This window comes from Castor canadensis, chromosome X, assembly GCF_047511655.1.
Source record: "Castor canadensis chromosome X, mCasCan1.hap1v2, whole genome shotgun sequence".
NCBI classification, from domain to species: Eukaryota; Metazoa; Chordata; class Mammalia; order Rodentia; family Castoridae; genus Castor; species Castor canadensis.
Genome location: NC_133405.1, coordinates 88,395,521 through 88,422,100, shown reverse-complemented (window position 1 = coordinate 88,422,100; position 26,580 = coordinate 88,395,521). Strand labels below are relative to the sequence as shown.

The 26,580-nt window shown below is 39.7% G+C and overlaps 1 protein-coding gene across 10 annotated transcripts in view; it reads right to left on the bottom strand.

Moving 5' to 3' along the window:
• Arhgef9 (Cdc42 guanine nucleotide exchange factor 9) overlaps positions 1-26,580 on the bottom strand; it is a 354,155-nt gene that overhangs the window by 104,463 nt on the left and 223,112 nt on the right. For 9 of the 10 annotated variants that reach the window (XM_074062552.1, XM_074062551.1, XM_074062553.1 and 6 more), the window contains one exon: positions 14,020-14,199. The exons of the other annotated variant lie outside the window; for it this stretch is intronic. In XM_074062552.1, the coding sequence (XP_073918653.1) occupies positions 14,020-14,199 (180 nt within the window). The remainder of the gene's footprint in view (positions 1-14,019; positions 14,200-26,580) is intronic. 10 annotated transcript variants of the gene reach the window in all.

The window sequence follows — 26,580 nt, the reverse complement described above, 5'->3', positions numbered from 1 at the left end:
ATAACTGTCCTAAATCTGGCTTGTTCCATGTCAAGGGTTCTCTTGCAACATCTGCCTTGTGTTTTTAGCCTGTGGTATTCCCTATACAGGCTGAAGTATTCTCTTATGGCTACTTGAGTTATATGCTTCTTCCTGACCTCAGCGCCTACTAAGTCATATTCTTTCTATATCTATCCATTGCTTTCTACCTGCTAACATGTGTACAACACATTATGGAGTCTAGAACCTGAGAAGAAGTAATGAAGAGTGACTGCTAATGAGTATGGTATTTATTTGTGGAGGGACATAAAGTTCTGTAGCTAGACAGAGATGATGGGTGCACAACATTGTGAGTGTACTTAATTGTATATTTTTAAACTATTGATAAGGTGAAATGTATGCTTATTTTACCTAAATAAGAAAAGATTATGGAGTATGATCTAGAAAGTTTCTTGGAGTTTATCTGGCCCAGTTCCTCCATCTTCTAGGAGAGAAAACAGAGACAGAACTTAGACAAATCATCCCCTCTCCATAAAAGTTCTCATTTCTACCATTAGACTATTGAAGAACAGTCTAAAACACATCTTTACACCCTCAATAGCCATTTGAACATCATTTGTTGGATGAATAAATCTAACCAAGCCCTTCATTCTAGAGATTTGTCACGGCACACCATCTACCTCTGGATTCCTAGTCACCATACTTTTCCTGCTTTTTAAATCACAGTCAGCAAGTTGATGTTGGACCCACTAATAGCATCAGTTTGTCATGTCAACAAAGCTGCCTACTTATGTTACAATCTATCAGCTGGGCTAGAATGTCTCATTTGCAGTTGGGATGGTCCTTATCTACTCCATACCCTCAGCCTATCTCAATCACGTGGGAAGTTGAACTCTAGAATTTGTCCACAACATAAGTTTATCTGATGGCACTATAATTTCAGAGCTACTACCAATTTTGTCTCACAAGAAAGACCATATGTAAATGTGCACTTAAGGGTAACCTATACTTGGGCCAGGCATGAGGGTACATACCTGCAATCCCAGTTACACAGGAAGTGGAGATGGGAGGATCATAGTTCAAGGCCATCCCAAGCAAAAAAGTTAGCAAAACTTTATCTCAAAAAATAGGCCAGGTCAGTAGCCGGTGACTCACAACTATAATTCTAGCTACTTGGGAGGCTGAGATTGGGAGGACCATGGCTTTTTTGTTTTTGTTTTTGTTTTACTGTTCTCACATATTTTTGGTTTATTCATTCATTTATTCATATGTGCATGTATTGTTTGGGCCATTTCTCCCCCGTCTCCTTCCTCTCCCCATCACCACCCTCACTTTCAGGCAGGATCATGGTTTTGATACCAGTCCAGGAAAATAGTTCACAAGATCTCATCTCCAAAATAAACAGAGCAAAATGGACTGGAAGTGTCATTCAAGCCACAGAGTGCCTGCTTTGCAAGAATGAAGCACTGAGTTCAAACCCCAGTCTCACCAAAAAAGAAAGGCAGAATGTGGCACACACCTGCAATCCCAGCTCCTCAGGAGATGGAGGTAAGAGGATCTCAGCCTGAGACAAGCCCTAGGCAAAAAACACAAGACCCTATCTGAAAAATAAACTAAAGCAAAAAGGTTAGAGGTATGTCTCCAGTAGAAGAGTACTCACCTAGCAAGTACAAGACTCTGAGTTCAAAGTACAGTATCAACACAAACAACAAAAGGAACCTATACTTATTATCTGGTATATAACATGAATGTGGGCATGACTCTGCCTCATACATGACCCTCAGGACCAAGTCCTACTGAGTAGCAATGTCAATAGCTTCACTAAGCTTATTAGCTTATCAAAAGAACTAAAGAGCTGGACCAATGAGCAAAATTTTCATTCTTGGCTTTCTGTGTATGGCACAGTGTCCCACCATTTATTTGCTCATAAATGAAAGCTAACTGCTAAGATACAACCTCAGTAATATTATTATATCTTTTGATAGAGGCCAGAGCAGCCAAAAAAGCACACTCAGCTGGCTCATTAGTTGTAAAACCATTCCTATTTATCTTGAAAACCTGGAAATATCAACATGTCCAGACCTCCATGTAGCACATGACCTGAAACAAGTGGCTTAATAGAATGGAACACAAGCCTTACATGCCCAGAAGGCCTCAGTCTAGCCATATACATGTAGAATCAGCAAGAAGCTGATGCAAATGGAATAAGTCATCAAAATGATGTGGAAAAGATGAAAGTCTAGAATCCTTGAAGACAGGAAAGGCTTGAAAGTCTTAGCAGATCTGGTCTCAGACTTCAGACTTCTGAAAGGCTATAGACAGACTAGAGAGACAGTGTACTACCAAAGGATCAAAAAGGATGAGCAAGGGGAAATAAAGATACTCCTTCAGCCACTAACATTAAAAGTTTGTTCTATCATCAGTATTATTATTGAATGTTTCCTATATGTCAGACCCAATTGACAATACCTTTGTTTCATAATTCTGTTTAGCTCCCATGACAAATTTATGAGGTAGATACTATTATATCACTAACTTACATAAATAAGGTCACTGAAGCACAGAGAGTCCAAGTGACTTGCCCATGGCCACTTTGCTAATAAATGAGAAGACTCTGGTTCTTATCTAGAAAAATGATCTCCAGAGCCAGGAGTCTTGGCTATTTATACCCTTCCTATGAGTAGAAGCTCCAGAAAGACAGATTCCAATTCAATATAAGAACAAAGTCACTCAGACCTGCCCTGAGCCATAACCAGTAACCTGAAGAGGTAGGGAGCTACATATTCGTAGAGCGGTAAAATCAGAAAGTAGATGGCCACTAGTAAGGCAAGAACACTTTAGAGGTGATCAAGCTGGATGAGGTGGCTCACATCTATAATGCTCACTACTTGGGAGGTAGAGATGAGGAGAACTGGGGTTCAAGGTCATCCTGGACAAAAAGGTAGAGACTCATCTCAACCAATACCTGGATATGGTGGTTCTTACCTGTCATCCCAACTACATGGAAAGTTTAAATAGTAGGATAACAGTCCTAGGCAGCTTGGGTATAAATGTAAGATGATATTAGAGAAATAACTAAAACAAAAGGGGCTGGGGGCATGGCTCAAGGGGTAGAGCACCTGTTTATAAAGCACAGGGCAGTTCTAACTCAAGTACTACCTAAATAAATAAATAAACAAACAAGTAAGTAAATTCAACTATCAGCAAGAGGGCTAAACTAGGTGACTTTTAAGATCCCCTCAAGCCCTAAAATTTCCCAGTGCTATGAGTCAACAACCATCACTCACAAGCCATTTTAGAAAAAAATCAAGAAATCCAGGCCTTTGGCTAGATCCAATTCAATCAAGTTCAATCAAATGCAAACCTAGACCAGAATGTCCTTCCCTAAATGGAGGTGCATACGTAGTCAGAATGAATGACTCTTGGGCTAAAGATTTGGCTCAAGCAGTAGAGTGCCTGCCTTGCAGTCTCAAAACCCTGAGTTAAAACTCTAGTACCACCAAGACAAAAAAAGGCCAAGAATAACTCTTACAGCATTAATAGTAACAACATATGATAACATATCAATGCTGATAGCTTCTCTTTGATGATCCATGGGAGCAAATAACAGTTTCACAAGACATATTTATTTGTACAAGGGCAACTACAGGAAGGACATTCATGCTACCGAAAAGAAAATTCTCAGCCAGATGTGATGATGCACATCTGTAATCCCAGGACTCAGACAGCTGAGATAGGAGGATCGTGCATTTGACATGTGCCTGGGATACATAGTGAGAACTTGTCTCAACATCCCTGCCCCCACAAAGAAAGAAAATTCTGTTTCTAAGCATCTTTAAACAGAGCACAACCCCCTAGTTGGCAATGTGATGTCACAGAAACAACAATGAGCTATCAACCGTAAGTGCTAAGTTACAGATTGGTTTTGCTCTATCATTCTAACTACCTACAGAGCCTACTATAGGTCATATCCCATCTTAGAGCCTTAAGACACTCATCTTATAACTATAATTGGGATAGGAAGAGTTATGATTAAAAAACTCCTACACAAAAGGACAAGTTAAGTAATTCATAAAGGTAAGGAGAAGGGGATAGTGTGGCAATGGTAATAGAAAACAAAGAGGGGCATGAAATGTCTTCAACCATTTTTTAAAAAGAGAACTCGAGGCCTCAGCTACCACAAACAGATTTCTCCACATACAGTTGTATCTTCTTTTCTCAGCAGAAACGGAAAAGCAAAGTGAAACATAACTGCTTATTTATGTGTTTAGAAAGACCTTACTTCCATATTATATTTTTTTCCTTGACATTTAAGTTTTTCTTACTTCCATATTAAAGGAAATCATCTATACCTGTAGCAAGTATTTTTTTTTGCCTTCAACAGCACAATGTCTATAGAAGGACTGAGATGGATGAACCTGAGCATGGTGCCAAATTCTGTTTTATAAAATCCCATCCTCAGCCTCCCTTTAAATACCTTGATGTCTCTCCCCAAAGCAGCCATGGCAGTCTAATTACCTGTTTCTGTTCAGAGATAAAGGGCTATATTTGGAGACAGGGAATGGCCTGCTGTCCCAATTAAGAGAAATGGAGGAAATATAGGCTAAAAGGAAAGCTCATGAAAAAGTGACAAAGGCCAGAGGGAAAAGAATGATTTGTTCAGGTGTCCTTACATTATAACTCCTTTGGATAACATGACTAGCCAAGAGTCAGTTAACTGATACCCAGAGAACAGAGTCATAGCTCTTTTAGGCTGACAAAGACTTAGTGCACACCCTTAGCTCTGGCCTATTTTGGTCTCAACTCATTCTACACCTGAGTTTGGTATCCATATTAACTATAGCTGACCTGATCAGGTTCACTGCTTTAGGGAACAAGTTATCCCAATAACAAGGAAATAGTAATAACGAGGATGGAAAGGCAATATAAGAGAGAGGTGAGTATGCTCTAAAGCCAAACATAGTAGCTCTAGAGATTCCACTGCCTAAATCTATTCTATGGGGGTCAAGGAAAGGAGAAGCTGAATTCAGCAAAGACATCAACAGGCCTGGAGACCAGCAATATAGCCAATGTAACTAACAAGCCTAGTTTTTTTATAGACAAGAGTACTTCTGGTCCCAAGCCAGGAGAGAAGTATGCTATCAATCCTTCCATCATGGAATTGGAATGTAAGGACAAGAAGTCATAAGAGAGCTGCTAGTGCCAGGTTACCATGACCTGGTCCTCACAGCACCAAGTACACTCTTTTGCTGGTTGGCTGCCCTCTGCATTGACCTGATTATCTGTACTGCCTGCAGCCAAACTAATCCTGAACGTTTCAGAGAAAGAACAAGTATAAACCCTCATGGGAGCATAGTCTTTAGACTTGTAAATCTCTTTTCATACCTACTAGCTCATTTGAGTCCCACAATAATCATGGGGTGTGGGGAAGGCACTTAATGGTGAGACCCAAGAAGCTCAAAGTTCAGACACTACTCTTTCTAAGTGATCTGGGTCTCTAGAGATGCTCTCTCTATGCTCTGACTTTCTATAACAAGTGATTGAGCCTCTATTTCCTGTTCTACTGCCCTTCAAACTCTATATGTTAGAGAGGGAAAACTGCAGCCATGTGTGGGAAGGCTATATCGAATTGTAGTATGCTATTCAAATATCAGGATCTGATATTTGAGAAAAAGCAAGATTCATTACCCCCATTTCACAAGCAATAAAAATAAAAAGGTGGCTCAAAGTTATGAAGAAATATGACAAAGAACAAACCACTCACAAGCATTAAATATAAAATATGAAGTCAATTTCATCTGACTCTCAGGCCACTCCTCCAGAATTCAAAGTACTTCCTATGGGACATAAAGCTTTAGGAGTCCCCATGGAGGGCCAGGTGGCCCCAAGCAAATGGAACTTCCAGGAAAGTATGTTTTTCAGCCCTTACTTCCCATTGTGTTTTGTTTCATTTATTATCTTCACTTACATCCTTTCGTTCATATAGAGAGGGAAGCTTAGGGCCTGGACATTTATACCTCTGGAAGTTTCCTACTCAATAGATATAGGTAGCTTTGACTAAGATCAAGAGCAAAGTGTCTCTACCCTAGAACAAGAGAGATAAGACTTTGAAAAATGTTGAACTTTTGGTAAAAAATGAATTAGGAAATCACTAAAACACAAATTCCAAACTTGGATACAAAAATGTTATCTTTTTTTATGGTACTGGGGTTTGAACTCAGGACTTCACATTTGCCAAATAGGTACTTTATTGCTTGAGCCATGCCTCCAGTCATTTTTGCTCTGATTATTTTGGAGACAGAAATTCACTTTTTGCCCAGACTGCCTAGACCGTGATCCTATTTTATGCTTCCATGTCACTGGGATGAAAGGCCCAGCTTTTTTTCCATTTAGATGGGGTCTTACACACTTTCTTTTTGCCTGGCCTGACCTGGAACTACCATCCTCCTGATCTCAGCCTCCCACATGGCTTTGTGATGACAGGTGCCACCATGCCCAGCTATTGGTTGGGATGGGTTTTCCCATCTGGCCTCAAACTACAAACCTCCCAAGTACCTAGAATTACAGGGTTGTTCTCAAAAGTCAAGGTGACTTAGAAATAGTCCTTCCTGGAGGCTGGGGGATAAGCTCTATGACCTTCAAGGTTGCTTTTAGTTTTGGGCTTCTAAGAGAGGTCTATGGAATGACCCAGGCTACCTGAATTTGGAAGAATTGTCTGGATCAAGAAACCACTAGATTTAAGGTTTTCTCTGAGATGTATAGGGCTTCAAAGTTTTTTTTAAAATCATCTCAAATTAGCCAAGTGATATACTGGGTAATATAATCTAAAGCATGAACACAGTAAGAAGCCATTAAGATGGAACATGTGAATGCAAATAAGTGCCATTTGAAATTCTAGTACAGAGGAGTGAAATCTCTATAATCCAGGCAGAAAGGCCCTCCCTGCCAATATCAGACTTCACTCACAAAACCTATAATATGTCATCTCTAGGACTATAAGAAAGACCTTCAGCATAGATGGTTAAAGGCTACAGACTTTTGACCACTTGAACTTGAGTACATATATAAGGGTTGGCATATTAAATTCATCCTAAGAAAGCAAAGTACTGGTGCTATTACTCTGAAATGGAAAGTAAATCCTTAATTATTAAGTATTATTAGCAGCCCATGTTTGCCCTTTCTTGATTGTGCTATAAGTTCAGAAAGCAGAGGATTAAGATTCAGAAGAGGACAACATTATTAAAAGTGCAGAGTAGGGTGCAAAAAGAGTAAGTCTCTCCACTGAGTCAACCCTAAGTTGGCAAGGGCAGACAGAAGCTGCTTTTTTGGAACTCTGAAATCTAATCCAAAACTTAGCAGCAAGCAGGGGATTACTTAAGGTGGAAAAAGACACAAATTTTGGTAAGAGATCACTGAGGCACTTTCAATCATCCTTCCACTGTCCTCTATTCCCTAGTGGCTAAGGGGAGAGTATCCCACATTCCTAGAGTGGCTTGCTGGAAGCCAAGATCTGGTGATAATGATCTTGCTGTTAAAATACTGTGGTTGTGCATTTCCCCTGAATGGCTCTTGGGGACTGACAAAGAGAATGACTTAGGACTAGAGTGGCTTTCCAGAATATGGTTATATCTGTCCAAGATTAAAATATGTCTAATGGGACAAGCAACAAAAAGAGAAAATAGCACAGGAAAGAGGAGACTGAGAAGGAATTAAACATGCATAATGGGGAAGTTGAACTGTAACACATATACATGCTCAGAAAAAATCCTGAGAGACCATAGGCTTATACTTCTGGAGGATGTATGGGCTTCATGCAAGCAGGAAAAGAAAGCTTAAGACAGAGCTGTAAATGGTCTGATATTATGATTTGTGTATGAAATGTCCCCAAACAATTCATGTGTTGAAGGCTTAGGCCCTCAATGCAATGTTCAGAGGTAAGGATTTTAGGAAGGGATTGGATCATGAGGGCCCTGAGCTAATCAATGGATTAAGTCATTAATAGATTCACAATTTAATGAAATTATCAGGAGGGAGTAGAAATTAGGAGGTGGGGCCCTAGACTGGGGTCATACCCTTGAAGGTTATAATGTCTTTAGTCCCTTCCTCTCTGCTCTGCTTGCTTCCTGGAGCTTTGCTGAGGTAAGCAACTCTCCACTGCCATGTCCTTCCACTATAATGTTTCTGCCTTCCATAGGCCTAAACATAATGGAGCCAGCTGACAATGCACTGAAACCTCTAAAACTGTTAAGCCAAAATAAATCTTTCCTTCCTTAAGTTGTTTATATCAGGTATTTTGTCTTAATAACACAAAGCTATCTTACACTCCTGACACAGTATTGAAGGATACCCCAGCTCAAAGGCCAGCTGCAAAGACAAAGCAAGTAATGTTTTTAACTTCTTGGTTCCAATTGTTAGAGGAGATTTCTTTCAGGTCATAGGCAACCAATGAGATAACAGAACAAAGACTTGAGTAACCACACATGATAAAGAATATAGCCTGTGCAAAGAATTTGGAAAAGTCACTAAACAAATGGACATCTGTAGCCCTCAACAATCAACAACAGCAAGCCTTGGGAAAGGAACTAATTTGATTTCCAGAATTGTCACAATGTAATATTCAAAAAGCCCAGTTGTCAACAAAAATTACAAAGCCTACTAGAAAACAGGAACATTCACAGGAAAAAATAAACTGACAGAAAATATACCAGAAGCAATCCATACATTAGACTTACTAGACAAAGACTTAAATCAACTGTCTTATATAAGACTTAGGAATTTTGAATTCAAGTCCTGGCTTTGTTGCAAATTCCCAACATGAGAAAGCAAATAATTTACATCCTATGGGCCTACATTTCCTCAAGATTTATACAATGAGGAGTTCAGGTTGACCAGTGGTTGCAAGCTAGATTCTGGGGGAATAATTACCTTATAGATGTGTTCTGTTTGACTCTCATAATACTTCATTTAAAAAGTGAATTACTGGTGAACATTTTTAAAATATGGAGCTTTTTATATATTTTTGTTTTTTCTTTATTTATTGATACAGGGTCTTGCATCTATATAGAAGGCCTTGAACTCACTCTGTAGCCCAGGCTGGTCTCAAAGTCATGATCCTCCTACCTCAGCCTCTCAAGTGCTGGGATTATATGTGTGCACTGCCATACCCAGCTTACATAAAATTTTGATTCTTGGCTTTTCTCAAAACATATCTGGCTCCACTGGGCTTCCTCCCCCTACATGCTATTCTATCAGTGGGAAACATCCAAGTCACTTTTGCTCCCTTTAGATGGAACATGGATTTCTGAGGCCCCAACTTACCTTTAACTCAGCCTGCTTCACTTGGGTAAATTACATACCTGGCCCTTGTAAGCATCTAAGTTAGCCACCTTTGCCAAGATGGGTCATTCCAACTCTAAATCCACTGTGAGTCTATGGTTTCATATAGGTGAAAATTTTTTTTCTCAAGGCTCTTTTTGGCTGCAAAAAGAAACACTACATAAATAAAAGCTAAGTGACACTCTAAATAGTGAACAGGAGAGGATGGGTTTCTGTGACATCTGGTATATACAAAGGCAAGGAATGAAAGCAAAAACCTGCTTAGGTCATCCTTGCATCTCCCCACCTCCAGGCAAGCTAAGAATCAAAGAAATCTAGAATAAAAAAAGGAAAATATCTATTTAATTCCTGATGGCATCTTAGCAGCTCTTTATTTTCTAACCAAACTCACACTTTGTCACATAGACCTCATTTCCCATGTTTATCACATATCCTATATACAAACTGCCCTCAAACAGGCAGCAAGCTCTCTCTAGGCAAGGCCCAGAGTCAGAAAAAAAGGCTCCTTTTGTGTGTAGTGATAAAGAAAAATAACCTGAATGACTTAGAGTTGGGGACCAATGGGCAAAGAAAGCCTACAACAGAGGTAGGGTTTGCTACTTAAAGACACATCTCAACAGATTGCTTTTAGCTCCCAGGGAACTGGAAACAAGACCAGGAAAACAGCTAAGGATGTCAACAAGTAGATATGGAGACTGATACTTAGCAAGCTCTGATTTAGTTAACCTGACCAACTGCTCAGAAGGTACATCATCTCCTGAATTGCTCTTATAGAAGCCACATTCCCAATACAGAAGAAAAAGAACCTGAGAAAACACACATACAGAGACACACACACACACCCTTTCTCTCTCTCTCATACACACACACAACACAGCATAAAATTTTAAACAAGGGACGGGATTTGACTGAGTAGAAGATATATGTATAGGTATACTGCAAATTCTTGTAAAGAAACCAATGGTATCATAATTCCTATTTACATGTATCCAGAATATCACAAGTTATAAAATCATTTACCCAAGACCCAAGTATCCCCGTTTTATAAGAAATAAAACTGAGCTTTAATGATTCATAGATAGTTGCTCAAGTTGTACACGTTAAATGATAGACCTGAGGGTTTCTCAGATTCTGTGCCATATTTTTAACATGAGTAACAACAAGATAGGTCTAGCATGGATAGAACCTCACTAAGCACCCTTGATTATCCTTCCTAGGGCCTGAATGTTTACACAGAAATGAGACTTTCTGGTAGAGAATGGAGATGTTCAGCTATGTCTGTCGTTAATTTTGCCCCATGATCTACAAACAAAGTTATCCAGTTGGTATTGGTATGGGGGAAATCTTTTCCTTGTTACTATAGTTTCTTGGTTATATGCCAAATAACTACTTAATCTCAGCTCAGGGTGAGTGAATAAATCAAACAAATATCCTACAATGTGAAGGTACAGCATTCCAGGAAATCACCCATTCACCTACCTCCTTTAAGCACTATTGAAGATTCAAACGTTTAGTGTAAGGGCTGAAGGTATGGTTCAAGTGGTAGAGTGTTTACCTAGCCAGCACAAGGCCCTGAGTTCAAAACCCCAGTACTGCTCCCCCCCAAAAGTTTGATATGACCTGACCTTTTTCTATGTCCTAGCTAGACATTTCAGAGTTTGAATAGGTTCTAGATAGTACTTCAGAGATGAAGGAGAAAATAAAGGACCATGATTATATACTAAATGAGTGATAAGATTATGACTAAAACTCCAGTGTGCCACTTCCTAATCTAGGTAGCACTGGTTTTCACAATACCCTCTACCTTCAACCAAAAGTAATCTAAAAGAATGGAGATGGAAATTATGTTTTTCTGAGATCAGCAAAGAAGTTCCATAACATCCATCATGCAATCCTTTATCTATCACACAATTTTACCATAAATGTAAACCTATACATACTCATTCATGAGAATTGAAAGATCTACCTTGGAGCCAACATTCACATCATTCATACAAAAGCTTAATACTATTTCTTTTTCTAGTGACACTGCAACAGCTGGTCCCTACGGGTTCATGGTAAGCTCCATTAGTGATCTGATGACCACTTTACTTTGCTTAAAACAAACAAAAAGGTTCACAATGGTCAAAGAAATGCTCATGAATACAACCTGAGGCAACGTGGATATTATCTTAGTTTTTCAAGGAATAAATACCAGTATAGATGAAAAATATTGGAGGTCTGGGTTATGATTTGGGCTCATCATTAATGCTCCAGGATTATGATCATAGTATTCATTCTAGACTTGGACCTATATTATTGATATAGTAGTAACTAGTCACATGTGGCTACAGAGCATTTGAAATGTTGTTAATGTGAACACAGTTGTGTTGTGAGTATGCAATATACATCAGATTTCAAAAATTTAGCAAATCATTAATAATTTCAAAGTGACAATATATGACATACAATATATTTGGATATATTGGGTTAAGCAAAATATATATGAAAATTAATTTTACTTGTAATTTTTTACTTTTTAAAATGTGATTATAAGAAAAATTTAAATTATATTTGTGGCTCTCATTATATATTCTATTGCCTTGGCAGCACTGTAAAATCATTTAGGTGCTTTTTAAAACTTCTAATTTTTGAGCTCCATTTTAAGGATTCTTTTGAATTAGCTAGGATTCTGGGTTTTAGATTTGTTTCTCTGCAATTGTGGGTGCTAGAGACATATGCTTTGGAAGAACCCTCCTCTTGGTCTTGGACTTAGGATCACCAATGCATATTCATTGTTATTTTGAAGCATGACTGCCATTTGCCTCCCTGAATTATCCTGGCTTGCTCAATCATTTCTCCCCTTATCTCTCAGTTTACTGCTTCTTATAAAAGTTACATTTCCCTGAAAGAAAAAATACATTTGGGATGTAGTTTAATCCTTCTTTTAAAGAGAGAGGACTGTCAGTACAAGAGACATAAGCTCTATCTGTACAGGGTCCCACACTAATCTTAAACACTCATGGCTATTGATGTGTTCTTTCTGAGTACCCTGGAATTGATTCATCAACCAGAAAAGCTGAGCTGAGTCACAGATAGCATTTTGAAATGCTGATGAAAGATGCTATATAAACATAAAAGGACTGGATATTTCATTAGAAGACTCTCAGGACAGAAGGGATGAGAGATTATTTTATCTAGTTCCCTGCTTCTGGACAGTACCTTCACTTAAATCATCCCCATTGGATGGCAGTGCTTTCTGGGTTTGTAGTCCTCCAAAGAAGGGATCTTTCAACCCCTAGGGCCGGCTACGACACATGGATTCCATAGAGCTAGTAGGCAGTAGTGAAGATAATTAGAATTATGATGATAATGGTAAAACAAGTTACCATTGCCAGGTACCTAACATTTTTAAGCACTATCCTATATATCTTACTCGCATATGTTATCTCATTAAATTCTTATAAAAAGTCTGATATCCCCATTTTTCAGATGAGGAAACCAAAGCCTAGGGTAGTTGAAAATCTTCTCAAAAGTCATAGAGGTAGAAAGCACTAAAGTTGCATCTCAGGCTGTTTGACTTCAAATGCCCTGCTTTCATAGCACATGGCCATAACGTTAACCTTGAAGCCCTTTGATCTCTAAGAGCCCCCTCTAACCTTTTATTAGGGGGTCCAGAAGACTGAAACTTTTCTTACAGAAGAAACTAACAAAAGGTGATTGGTCATAAAACACCCATATGTGCCTTTGCTATTTATCTTGCCATGAAGGAATTTTCACATTTTCTTATTCATAGTGACATCCCCTGGCAATAAAGAATTTTCAACACCATTTCACAGGTAGGGAAAGCTAGAACTTATAATAGACAAGAACAAATTCCAGCTCATAATCTCAAGGACAGTCAAGAGCTGGAACACTTAGTCAATGCCATTCTACTATAGTACCATGCTAATTGGTGACCCAGAGGAGCAGCCTCCTCCCAAGAGTACCTCTGTTAATGACCAGGTTCTTCATGGTATAATGTTAAAGAGGCCAAAAAACCTTGCAGACTCTCTGTTTCCCATGTTTGGCACATCTTACATTCCAGCCATTTGATTTTCTTGCAAAAAGTAAGATATGCAACCAGTAAGTTCTAGTGCCTACAGGGCAGGGAGAAAATATGCTTACATTAACAGCTGAAGACAGTCCTGTGACAATACACAGAGGCATCCACACTTTCCTAGATGAGAGAAACAAGGCAAAGGCAGCAGAGAGAAGGGGGGTGGGGAATAGATGGGAGGAGAAAGAGGAGAGACGAGAACAGAAGAGAGGAGATAAGAAGGATCTACAAGAAGAAAGAATAAAAAAGGGGAAGTAGAAAAAAAGAAATAAGAAAGGCAAAAATTTCCAGCAATATAGAATTTAAAAGACTCTTTAAAACTACAAACTCAGAAGAGGAAATGAAGGCCCACACAAGGGAAGTGATTTGTACAAAGATGGGAAGTGGGAAAGGTTATTAAAATAAACAAGAAACAAAGGAAAAATCTAAAAAATCAGAAAGGCAAAGATTAAAGGAAGCCCAGGTCCTGAATAAAAGAGCAAAAAAGAAAAGGAAAAAAAAATGAGAAACAGAAAAGAAAGGAAAAGAGAAAAGAAAAGAAAAAAGCCACCAGGAAAGGGCTGATGACAAGGAAGCCAGGGATAGGCAGCCAAGGAGAGGAGAGGAGAGTGAAGGCTGACACTCACCCTCACAAAGCTGGCAGGAAACCATCCCTCCTCATCGTCGATCTGGCCCCACCACCAATCCTTGTTGGAAGCATCCAAGACTTTGATGACGTCGCCAGCCTTAAATGCCAACTCCCGGTTGGCCATGGTGACGTGATCCCATACTGCCTCAGCACTAACGATGGAATCTCCAGTGATCAGCTTAGGAGACAAAATGAAAATGTGTTCAGTCCACACAACTGGCTACCTTGCTTGCCCCTTCTCCCACCCAGAAAGCTCTACTACTTACAGAAAAACTTACATACTCCAGTGGTGGGGGATGGGGTGAGGGAAATGACACTGAAATACAAGCTCTGTTGGACCACAAGACAAACAATACTGTCAACTCTCCATTAGCCAATGTATGGAATGATCCAGAGTGTGAATATATACTATACAGGTGTCATGCTTTTATTCCTGCTTATGAAGTCCTCCCCCAGAGAAGAAAGAAACTCTAGTTATCCCTCTTTGGCACTTCAAGGCCCTAGATCTGGAATGTGTGGAAAGGCTGACATCAAAGGTTAAAATGAGGCTCAAGTGTAATTGTTTTCAATTTTCTGTGTTTCTCCCCCTTTTCTCCTCCTCCTTGGAACTGACCAGTTGAGAGTTGATGGTACATTATATTATCCCCACTATAATCCTCCTATGGTAACAGACTATGACATTCTTCATACACAATGGATTCCAGTCCTGCAGTCTCCTGCCCTCACCCACACATGATATCATCCAGAGAGGTCATGGATATGAAAGAATACAACTTTCTGTGATGTCCTGTGCTCAAGAAACTCAATCTTGGCACAGATTCATTCAGTGATTTGTATAAGCATGCTGTGTGACACAGAGGGAGTCTAGGTTGACGTCTCCATTTGATGGATGGAAAACTGGGCAACAAAGAAGAGATGAACTAAAAATCACTCAGTAATGCAAAGGTTGTGTGTGGTCATTAATTTGGGCCATTAGACTTCATGGACAGCAGGTCTGGGGTCCACACATTAGGCAAACATCTATCCTGCTACCACATGAACACACAAACACACATACATATTCATGACACTAATCTAAGCACTGTGGTAAGGATGGCAGTGGAGGTAGTCTGCCTCTTTCTGGCTACTATTCTAACCACTGTGTTATTTGTTCTCTTTGGTCCCTGAGCTATTCCAGCCTGAATGGACCATCAGTCTTCCAAGCATTTGGGGAAACATTCTGGAAGTAGAGAACATATGCCCTGACAGGCACAGGGACTCAAGCATTCTCTCTCCAGCATTGAATTTCTGAACATGTCCTTTAGAAGTCAGCTTTTCTATCAGCCTATTTTGAGAAAGGACTGACTCCTCAAGAAAATCATGGCTCTATAAGACTGAAGACAAAATAGTTCAAGGGTTGGAAGTGTGGCTCAAGGGGTAGAACACCTGCCAATTGCTAGGTCCTGAGTTCAACCCCAGTACCACAAAAAAGTTCAAAGACAACAGAGACTGACATCTATGTAATATGCAACCTTTCTCAAAGATCTGCTATAAAATAGACTGGCCAGAGAATAACCCATGAAGAAACAAATACACAACACATCATGGATGAACACATACATACATACATACACACATACTCTAATCCTTTGACTTAAAGTGTACTATTCATCAGGCCCTGCCTAAGGCATACTTTACTGCTCAGTGTTCTAAACTTCATGCATTCCACAGAAAGTAAGGAATAAGGAAATCTCATTATGGATGAAGGAAATCTCTATAACACTGTATTTCAAGTACCTTGGGCTTTACTGTTTGCAAAGTGCTTCCACAACTACTATATTACTTGATCTGTACTGAATGAGTTGGGTCTTGCTATTACCTGTATTTTAAAATGAGGAAATGTAGGCTCAGGGAAGTGACTTGGTCCTTCAGCTAATAACAGAAGAACTAAGTTATGGAGCCAGCTCTTCTTATCTTATGTACACATTAGCTGTACAGAACTTACAGAACTCCACCCATAATATCATAAAAACAGAAGGTTCCTAGTCTTAAAGAACCCTGAAGATTTAGATAGCCACTTTTAGTCACTGGTGCCCCTGACTCTGAGGAGATTCATTTTTATGTTTAACTTGATTTCTTGCAAGGAAAAGTCAATTTTTCCTTGTTCTGGCCTCCATGAAGAAATAGAATCGCTGGTCACAGTGCACAAAGAGAATTTCTGATCACTGGCCACAATAAAGTAAATGTTTATAGAGATATTCCCCTCTTCTGCCAAAGATGGGTCCCAGCTGAGTGTTACTAGAGCTCAATAAGCCCATAAATCCCAAACCTAGATGACAACGTGGGTTCATGGTTTAAAGCAACATCTCTGGCTTTTAATCAAGAGTCAAAAAAGTTTTTTGGCATTGATTACTAACCCCCTTCTCAGGGCACTATCTGTGAGACCACAACTCAAATGCAGATATAGTCTGGCTCTAGAGACTCTGCTTGTAACTTATAAGTTATGCTGTCTCAGGGTCTCAGTTTCTTCACCTAAAAAAATGGAGATAATTCTACACTTTCATTTGCCTCATGAGCTGTAAAACACCAAACCAAGAGCTGGCAGGTATGTGTCCAGAAGAACAAAAAGGACTAATCCAAAAAGGGCTGGTAGTTGTATGGGGCTTCTGTGGTCTTCCATCATAAACACTACAGGAGTAAGGGGATGTTCTTCTCCCATCCTCTAAGTTGTTTTTAAAAAGTAAACTAAATTTGAGCTAGAAATTGGTTTGTGTGCAGAACTGAAATTTAACTTGCTACAAGTTTTTCATACATGTACTCTTTGCTCATTCATTTTCCATTCAAAATTCATTCAGTAAGCTCCTACTATGTGCAGGGATCTCCTCACTGTGATTATCCTTACCTATAGATAAAAGAGCCTCTGGGTATCAATAACAAATGCCCTTCAAGTAGTATGCAAAGATGGTTAGAGACAGGTAAATCTAGCTTCAATTCTGGCTTTGCTACTTCAGAAAGGAGCTATGACAATAGGAGGTGAAAAATAGTCAAAGGGACAAACCAAAATGGAGCTGTCAGCACGTAATGAGGATGCTGAGGAGTGCAGTCTCACAAAAGCCAGAGAGAGTTTCAAACTATACAATGTTTGGCCTCAGTTTTCTCATCTGCAAAATGGGATAATGTCTGCCTTACAGAAAGGGTTGTACAGGGAGTGAGCTAAAATGCTACATGTACACTGCCTAGCACAATGTCTGGCATATACTGGCCTAGTATAAGACTTCAGAAGAAGAAGGGGATTATAGATGGGTATTGGGCTCTACTCTTTGTGGGCACTAAGACAGAACATGACGAATTGTTAAAAATAAATAAATAAATAAAGTAAAAATAAAGTTAACTCCTGTGAAAAAAATGGTAACAAATGTAGAAGGGAATGGAAGGGTATTTGAGACAGAAGAATGAGATTAAACAAAGTATCAAGGTGAAGACAGTGGGGATTTGAATAGTGAACTGGTAGTAGAATTTGGAGAGGGTAGATCTGGGAAAGGGAATTAGAGGGAGGAATGGCTGCAAAGATGAGCTAGAGTCATGTGTGAAGGACCTTGAATACAGTTTGAAGAGAAGGAGGAGGTCAAAGTTGATTTTGAATAGTGGTAATCAGTTCTAAGTGTGGTCATTAGAGCATAAGCACAAGAGTTTCAAGCAGCAGAAGATGAGCAACATTATCAAATGGTACATAGCTACAAAAACAAAGCCAAGAAAAGGTCATTTAGCAGTGGCTAGACTAGGGGTTAAATTCTCTATTCTCAACCTGGTTTATGTCCCTCTCCCCACCAAAAGCCCTAATTCTAAGCTGTCCCCATTCTTCATCCTACAAGCCCAACAAAAAACCAGGAGATGGTGCTTGGTTACTTTAGCAAGATACAAAAATAGCTCTGGGCCATGGGATAGCACTTCTGTGGCTTCTAAAAAAAATAATTTCCAATTCCCAGGGCATTTTGGATGCAGCACCAAATACAGATTGGCTTTTACTGGGATTTACCAATGAATGGGGTAAAGTGTTTCCAAGCCCCGCCACCAAAGACATTTTTGGATATGAGTAAGAGGATGAAAAGAGGAAAGAGGCATAACATGCTTAAAGATGGAATGAGGTCCTGTTTCTTTTTATTCAGATTTACAAAGATAATTCTAATTTCAAATATTCGATCCTATTGATCTCACAAATATATGCATTTTTTATCAGACCCAGTTTCCCTAATTTTTAACCTAGAAATATAATCACTACACTCTGGGGGCACTGGGAGTTTGAAATCTAAGACTAATCTCTGATTTAAAATAAGGCACATACCTACAACTAACTTGGAGCATCCAGTGGGCCCTTTAAAGGGGAACAAAAGAAGGGAAAGGAAGAACAGAAAAGAGGGAAGAAGAAAGGAAAGGAGAGAGGAAGAAAAACCCGTATTTGTTGAAAATCCTTGCTAATCATTGAGTAAGGGGCTTCTCTTTATGATCTCAATCTCTACAATTCTCCAACACAGGCATTAGGATCTTCATTTCCACTGAAGATAACCTGTTAAACAAGAGCCCATAGTCACCCAGTTGATAAGTAGTAAAACAGATTTCAATCTCCAGCTGGAGTACAACTTTGCTTTTGCCAATCCAACCACAGTGCCTATGTCAAGGTAGAGAGATAGATCAACCTACCCTGTAAATGACCTTTAGCAGTGGCTCTTATTCCCCTGGATGGCTTGTTAACAAGACTGATAGGCTAGAGTCTTGATTTGACAAGTGTAAAGTGAGTCCAGAGGTCTTGCACTTCAAACAAGTCCCCAGATGATACTAATGATGCTGGTCCAGAGAGCACACTGAAGAAACAACAGCCCTAAAGTATTTTCCTAGGCTAGGGTCCACTCCTTGGTCTCCTGATCTCCCTAGGGATTCTCCTGCCACCAGGTAGGTTGGGATCACTGCCTCCATCATGTTTTGCCTTTCTACAAGGCCTTCCTCAATAGTTGGTACATATCTGAGAAAGGGTATATGGGGTTATGTATGGCCAATGGAGGAAAACATCTAGGCTCGTAGACCTCCTTCAGTTTTCTAGAGCTATACCACTTGTCTTCCCCTTCTTGTTTTTGCCCCCTAGCTGAATAGTACAACACCCAAAATAGATATTTAATTAGCCTGACTGGCTGTCAAAAATATTAAAGTTTGAACACCAAGAAGCAGAATGCGGGAATGTTTTAAAAAATGAATCACTTTGTGTTTTACAGAATAGCAAATGTGTCAATTGTCATGAAGGTAGCTGAGCTGGACCTGCCCTCTGTGAGGCACCAAAGCATGAAAAGGAGGAACATGAGCATGGTTTACCTCTCTCTGAGTTTTTCTCTGTTTCATGCCTGCCCTTTTCCTCTCAGAAGGCCTCCTTCCTAACAGCTAAGCATGGACAAGAGCAAAATTCCCTTTTCTGGTTCCCTTTAACATCTAAAATAAGTTGATATTTTATGTTCTCTCTTGAAGTAGCTAGATACCCTTTTAATATAGCCTTGTGAAGAAACTGAATATCCTACCATAAGTGTTGAAGGATAACCATCCTTACTTTCCACAGTGTACACCAAAGGCTCAAGATTGACTTGTAATCCAGGAATGGGGGGAAAGGGGATAAAGGAGAATGACAGAGGGGTTGAATTTAACTATGATATATTGTAAGAACTTTTGTAAATGTCACAATGTACCCCCAGTACAATATAATAAAAAAAGATTGACTACTAGAAGAAACTGCCAGTAACTCATTGAATGACAATGGACAGGTCCCTTTACCTGCCTCAGTCTGTTTCTTTATCAGTCAAGTGACAGACTATAAAACCTGATATATGACCTCTCAATCCCTTACAGTTCTGGCATTCATTGAGGCTAACACTTTAGCCATTCAAAGGGCATTATTGCAGTTTTTTCTCCTCACCTTCCCTTGTGCTTAGTTGGATGTTTTTATTGTTCACTACTTAGGAAAATGACAACTTGGAGCTGGCTAGACCCTGAAGGTAACTCATTTAGGCATTGCTGGCACTACATTAAAGCACAGGCTAGTACCTGTGTTTTCCCAGATTAGCTAGGAAATCTGAGGAAAGGGTGTTCTACGTTAGCCAGTGACTGCACAATCAAAAGTCAACGGGGACCTTTTTTTTGTTCTCTCCACTTAAGTTTCCTTGAGAAATCAACTTTCTTTTGTTTTGTTTTGTTTTTTTTGAATGACATTCTGTTATATAAAATATCTCTTGACATTAGCTCTCGTTTGCCTTCAACCTCATACTTCCAACTTCCTGCTACCACCTCTAACAAAATATATGTAAAATTTGTTATATGAATTCATCATTTTCCCTCTTCCTAACTTTTCCCACTTTAGAAAAATCTACTGGACCTATTTCATTCTTCCTTGTGTTTCCTTCTCAGATATGATCCTTTCTCTTCACTTTCACTGTCCCTTCTTAGACCTGGCCCTTTTATCACTTCAAGCTGCCTCCAAAATGGCCTTCTCACCCCCATGTCTCTCTCTTCCTCAAGTTACTCCTTCATGATGCATTTCTCAGACTTTCATTGCTGTTGTCACTCTCCATGCTCAAGAACTTTCAATAACTCTTCACCATCAATCTCTTAAAGCTCTTTATAATCTGGTTCCATCTCTGAAAACAACCCTTGCCTCTAAATAAGCAAGTACCAACCTCTTTTCCCCTGTGGCACTGAGGAACAAATCCAAGCTCTTCCACATGGTAGACAAGTACTGTACCACTGAGCTATATGCCCAACCTGGACCTTCTATTTTTGCCAAATTGTGTACCTTATAGGCAGATACAATGCTAACTCTGTGCTTCTGATTCAGTCATACTCTTACACGATGTTAAATGTAGAGACCCTGGATCCAGGCTGCTTCTTCCTAACTGTGTTATCTTGGTCTACCTACTCTTTAATCCCTTCCCTGGTGATTACAGATAGTACCTTCCTTCCTTTTGACTCTTTCATGAATTTCTACTTAGTATAAGTAGAAAATGCCAACTTCAAGAAGTTAGTGCCATCAACTAGAGCATTATTCTTCAAATAACTGGAGTATACACTTGTGAATGGTAGATATCTGCTTAATTCACAAGAAACAACATTAACGCCTACCTAAACTTCTATGACCTGAGCCCTAAAACTAGGTAAGCTCCGAGAGAGATCATGGTAACAGAGTTAGAATCTCTCTCAGGCCACAGAACATTCTATATGGCAAAAGACCTGTTATGTAATATGTGCCCAGGAAGCCTATGGCAATTCATTGTTGCCAGGATTTATGACTATGTGGATTTTGGGAAGGCTAGTTCTTGCTATAGATCTGCACAGATAGCTCATGGTCATCAGAGAAAGGAGCAGAAATGCCAAGAAAGAAAAGTCCCACAACGAATATAAACAAAAATCACAAGAATTGCTTTTTCTTCTCCCCTCAGACTTAACAGATTACACCTTTGCTTCTAGCTTCAATCTGGTTATTGCTAGAGGAGAAACAGGGGAGTTCACAAAGCCCCAAGTCCTGGAGGTGACCTAGCTGTGTTCTTGAATTTCTTCCTTTGATTCCACTGAGACCAGTCCTGGGAGCCTAAATTTTTCCTGGACTATGACTTGAAGCCCATCCTTGGAGCTTTTTGGGTAGGGTTGTGGTGGGGTTCCTCTAGGTTTCCAGAAGGGTAGGAGGAGGGGGGTTAGAACTACATGAAGAATCTGTCCTCCATGCCTCCCACATGCATAGCTCAATACTCATTAACACCATAGCCAGAGGGTGGGTGGGCAAAGCAAAAAGAAGAACGAAAAGTCATTTTTTATCCATTTGACAGATGTCGTGTTAAAATCTTGTAGGGAATGGAGGGCTGTAGGTGGGGGGGAGGAGCTGCAGAGGAGATAGGTTGGAACTAATGGTTCTAATGTTCAAATGTGGCCATCTGGTCTAAGGTGGCAAGAACAAAATAGCATTTAGTCAGGAGCACTATGACCTGCTTCCATATATGAAGAAGAGGGATATATATATATATATATATATATATATATATATATATATATATATATTTTCAATAAACCTTTAAGTCTACTGAGTCTACCAACCCAGGACACAGGCTTGCATAAGGTCCTGGCCTTGGCATTCATTTCCAGAGAGAATGTGGGTATCTCTTTGGGAAGCATTACAGCCCAGAGAGGAAATCTGCATTGAAACTGTCCATCAGAAAGTGGTTAATTTACAGTGTTTCATTAATTTCCTTTTGCCTGTTGACTCATTGTGAAAGAATAGATCCAACCAGACACTTAGCAATGCTTCTAGTCCCTGTCAACAGCCTTTCATGCTCTGGAGTAGACCATGTTTCTCCTGACAGAGTCTAGCACAGTCCTGGGTTCCCAGCAGACATTCAGTAATGGTGGATAAGTGGGTGGCAGGGGCATTCAGTGACCAATGCCTGGGTCAGGCCCCAGGTCCCAGGGACTCAAACTGGCTGAATCTGGTTTCTCACTAGACCTTGTTAAAGATTTGGAGTGATGCCACAACATCTAAACCTAGGCTAAACCTACAGAAGCAAAATCAGACTACCCTCAGGGCTCTGGAGAGATAGCACCAGGTCTGTGTCTGCTGGAAAAGTGGTTGTGCTTGTTACAAAAGAATTTTAAGTAGGTCAGCCAAGCTTACATAAGGAAGCATCTGCCTGCCTGCCTGCCTGGGATAGGTAGAGGATGTGTGAGTAGAGAAAGGACCCAAGACAAAATATCCATCCATAAGTGCCAGGACTTAAACCTGCTCTTCTTTACTGTCTGGGGTTCAAGAGCCTGAAAGGCAATAGGTTCTTAAACTCAGAGATGATCAGGATTGGAGATTCTCAAGACCTATCACAACCAATTCAGTCCTCCATTTTACAGGTAAGAAAACTGAGGTTCCAAAGGGAAAAGTTGCATGAGGTTTCAATCTAGTCAGCAACAGAGCTAATATTAGAAACTAAGCCTATGGTCTTTCTGAAGGATGGTAGTCAACTGCATTTATACTATGTACCTCTATTGTTAAAAACAAAACATTCAATTTCTCTTTTCATTAAAAACTTAACTATAAAAAAAATAAAATTAACTATGCAATGACAGACATGCTAATGTGCTTAACCATTTTAATTATTTTACCATTTATATGTAACCCACAACATGTTGTAAACCTCAAATATGTACAAAATTTATCTTTAAAAAACAAAAAATCATTTATGCCACTATCTATATACCACTTATGTGCTTTACAAAAATCTCCACACAAATAGAAATTTTATTCTTTTTCTAGTAAAATTGCAAAGTTTATTTACAAATCTAGTATAACAAGATAAAAATGGGGAGAAATGAGAAAAAAGAAGGTTACATTTGACCTACGCTACTCCCTTGCTTCTGAAAGCAGGTTTTGAGGGGAGGAGGAGAGGCGCCTGAAAACAAAGAAATCTGGGCAGGAATGGAATGGAATAATAAAAAAAAAAATAACCATGGACTAAACCCACCCAGAATAGAACTCCGGTACAAAGAAAGGTGGCCTTTGGGTTCCACTGCCAGAAAGAATACTGCCTCCTCTTACCTAGTTGAGGTCATTAGGTTCAAGCTACCCAAAGTAGTTTCTACTAAAAAATTAACCAGCACCTCTCTCATCTGTTCAGTATATTCTAGTTTCTAAGTTATCTTCACTTTTATGAGCTCATTGGATCCTAACAGCAATTCTGAGGTAAGCAAAGTAAGGATGAATTGTTCCGTTTTAAAGATAAGGAAACTTAGGCCTGGACAAAGGAAATCCCTTAGCTATTCCAGAAACAGAGGTCAGAAGAAAACCTAGGTTCTGCTGAGGATGTGGCTCAGTGATAGAGTGCTTGCTTATAATCTGTTTGATAGGCTTAATCCCCAGCCCTAAAGAAAAAAAGAAAAGAAAGAAGGAAGAAGATCCGATCTTCTGACTCATGGTCCAATGTTTTTTTCCTAATAAAAATGGCTAAGAGTTACTGAATGATTACTATGTATAAGAGACAAATCAAAGTTTTAACATATATTAATATTTTATTCTAAGTTTAAAGGTACGGAAAACAAAGTTCAGATAGAGGAAGTAATTTCTTTGTCACACAGAGCCAGAACCATTATCCTTAAAAGGTACAATCCAGTGATGTTCAATCAAAAAATCTCCAAGGTACACAGCAAGGTACACAATAGTGTGCATAATATAGTGCTGTAAAAAAGAAAAGAAGTAAAAACATTTATATTTGCTTATATATATATATCTGTAAAATATTTTTCTAGAAGGATTCACAGGTGGCCTCTGCAGAGGTGACTAGAAGGCAGGGATAAGACTTTTTACTGTTTACTCTCTTGTACCTTTTTAAATTTCGAACCAAGGATTTCCTATTCAAAAACAAACATTTATAAATGAGGTGTCTAGGACTGTGGCAGTGAAGCCTTCCCTATCTACCTCTCTGTACTCTTGAACTTGAAGATGGTGCCTCTCCCTTTTAGTCCTCCAGTCCCCCCACCACCACCACCACTGCTTGTCCATTCCTCTAGAAGGTCCAGTACTGTAAGCATTCTGCAGTTTTTAACATCACAAGTGAAAATAACAACAAATTGTTAGGCTCCATCTTATCAGTGGAAGATAGAAAAATAACGCATTGCAGCAAGACAGATGAAGAACCACAAAAGACCTTACCCCCAATGCCTAGTGCCCAACCCCTGACCTCCACAGGTTCCTCCATCTCCTTCCTCTTAGCCCTCTGATTCGATATGCCTACCCTTCCCTCACTTGAGCTCAGGAAGGCAGAAATAAGCAAGCTAGCTAATTCTAGGAAATTTGGCCCAAAATTGGTGCTAGTGTCCTTGATACATAAAGAAAAGAAGGTCCCTCTAAGGCACACTAAGGGAGAAAAAGAAAAACCAGCTGAGTTTTAATTTCCACATTGAAGCCAGGTGAGTCAGTTCAGATGAACTCTTAGGGAGTCTCTCAGCTTTAGTTCTGAGATTTCCACAATCTTAGCCCTCAAGAGTTGGCAAAATCCTCCAAAGATCAAAACCCTCAAACATATTTCCTCAGAGCCATTCCATCCTACCCATTAGGTAGGGCTTCTGTACCCAGGAAACTGTGAGGAGGTGGGAGTGACCAAGGTGGACCAAGTACCTCCAGGGATCCTCCTGAAGAGGCTCAAACAGACAGCATAATTCCCTCTCACAACAGCTTAACATCTTTACCAACTGCAGGAAACAGTGGGAAATAAGATGCTGCGAGGAGGAAGAAAGGTGAATTAATGTACTTCAGTGAGCAAGCAGGGGCAATTCTGTGGATACCTTGGCCCTAGAAAGCCACCTACCCCACCCCACCACCATTCTTACTGTGTGTAAGAGAAAAATCTAAGTTTTTACATATATTTACTTAAGCTGCTACTTCCTCTAGCACTCACTGGGTGGCAGCTTGGGGCTACAGAGAGTACATTTAGTTTGGGAGTCCAAAGGCATTAATCCTAAATCCATCACTATGTAATCCTGTGTCCTCAGGTTCATCTCTCCCTTCTCTGAGCCTCATTATCCTAACCTTTAAAATACAGACAATAATGGCTTAACAGAATGGTATGGGGAAGTGGAGACAAACTCCTTGATTATGCCTACCCCTGTAATTATAACTGAATGAAACCTTAATATTCTAAACAGCAGCAATACATGTCCAACATTTTACAAGACACTTCCCATGTCCTTTGTCATAATGTATTCTTGTACCCCCAAATCCCCTGAGACATTGTAGTTAAGCCTATTTTATAAATTAGAAAACTGAGGTTCAGAATTTTGCCCACAATATCTGGGGTGCGGGGAAACCTGAACTATATATCCTAGGTCCTGACCCTCTTCCCCTCAACAAAGCAGATGAAATGTCCACGACCATAAATACTCTCCTGAGGCCAGAGCTGGCATCCTAGGCTCCATCCTCTGGTAGGAGGCAGGTACTAGTGGCCTGTATTGCTTTTCTCAGTTTAGGAATAAGTTCCTGCCTCTGATACCTCCCTTTCCCTCACTACCTAAGGTTCCTAAGGGACCCAAGCTATCTAACCACCTAAATTTTACAGACCCGTTTTCTTTACCAGCAAGCCTGACTTGGCATTGAAAAGCATCTATATCGGTGGGGCTGAACCTGGCATGACCATGGCCAACCTGATACTATGAAGGTGCCTTTCCTTGGCTCCCTTATTGTCCTTTTCATTTCTATGGCTACTTTGATAGAGATTAGGCCCAATTACTGGAGGGTATTAAAACCAGCTTTGGGATAGGGGAGATGCAGTATTGTGGATGGAGGACAAGTATATCTACAAAGTATTTTCTCAACTCTTAGCCTGTCAGAGCCTTGACATCATCTGAGGGTAATGTTGGTTATTTTACCAGTAGACCAAATAAACTTCAGACAGAAAAGGAGAACCCAACTGAGTCACAGCCTAAGAAGCAGAGTAGCAATTTGAACTCATGTTTCTAGTGAGAAATGGTCATGAGGCTATTAATAGTTAAAAGTAACACAAACAAGGTTCTGAAGTTGCTG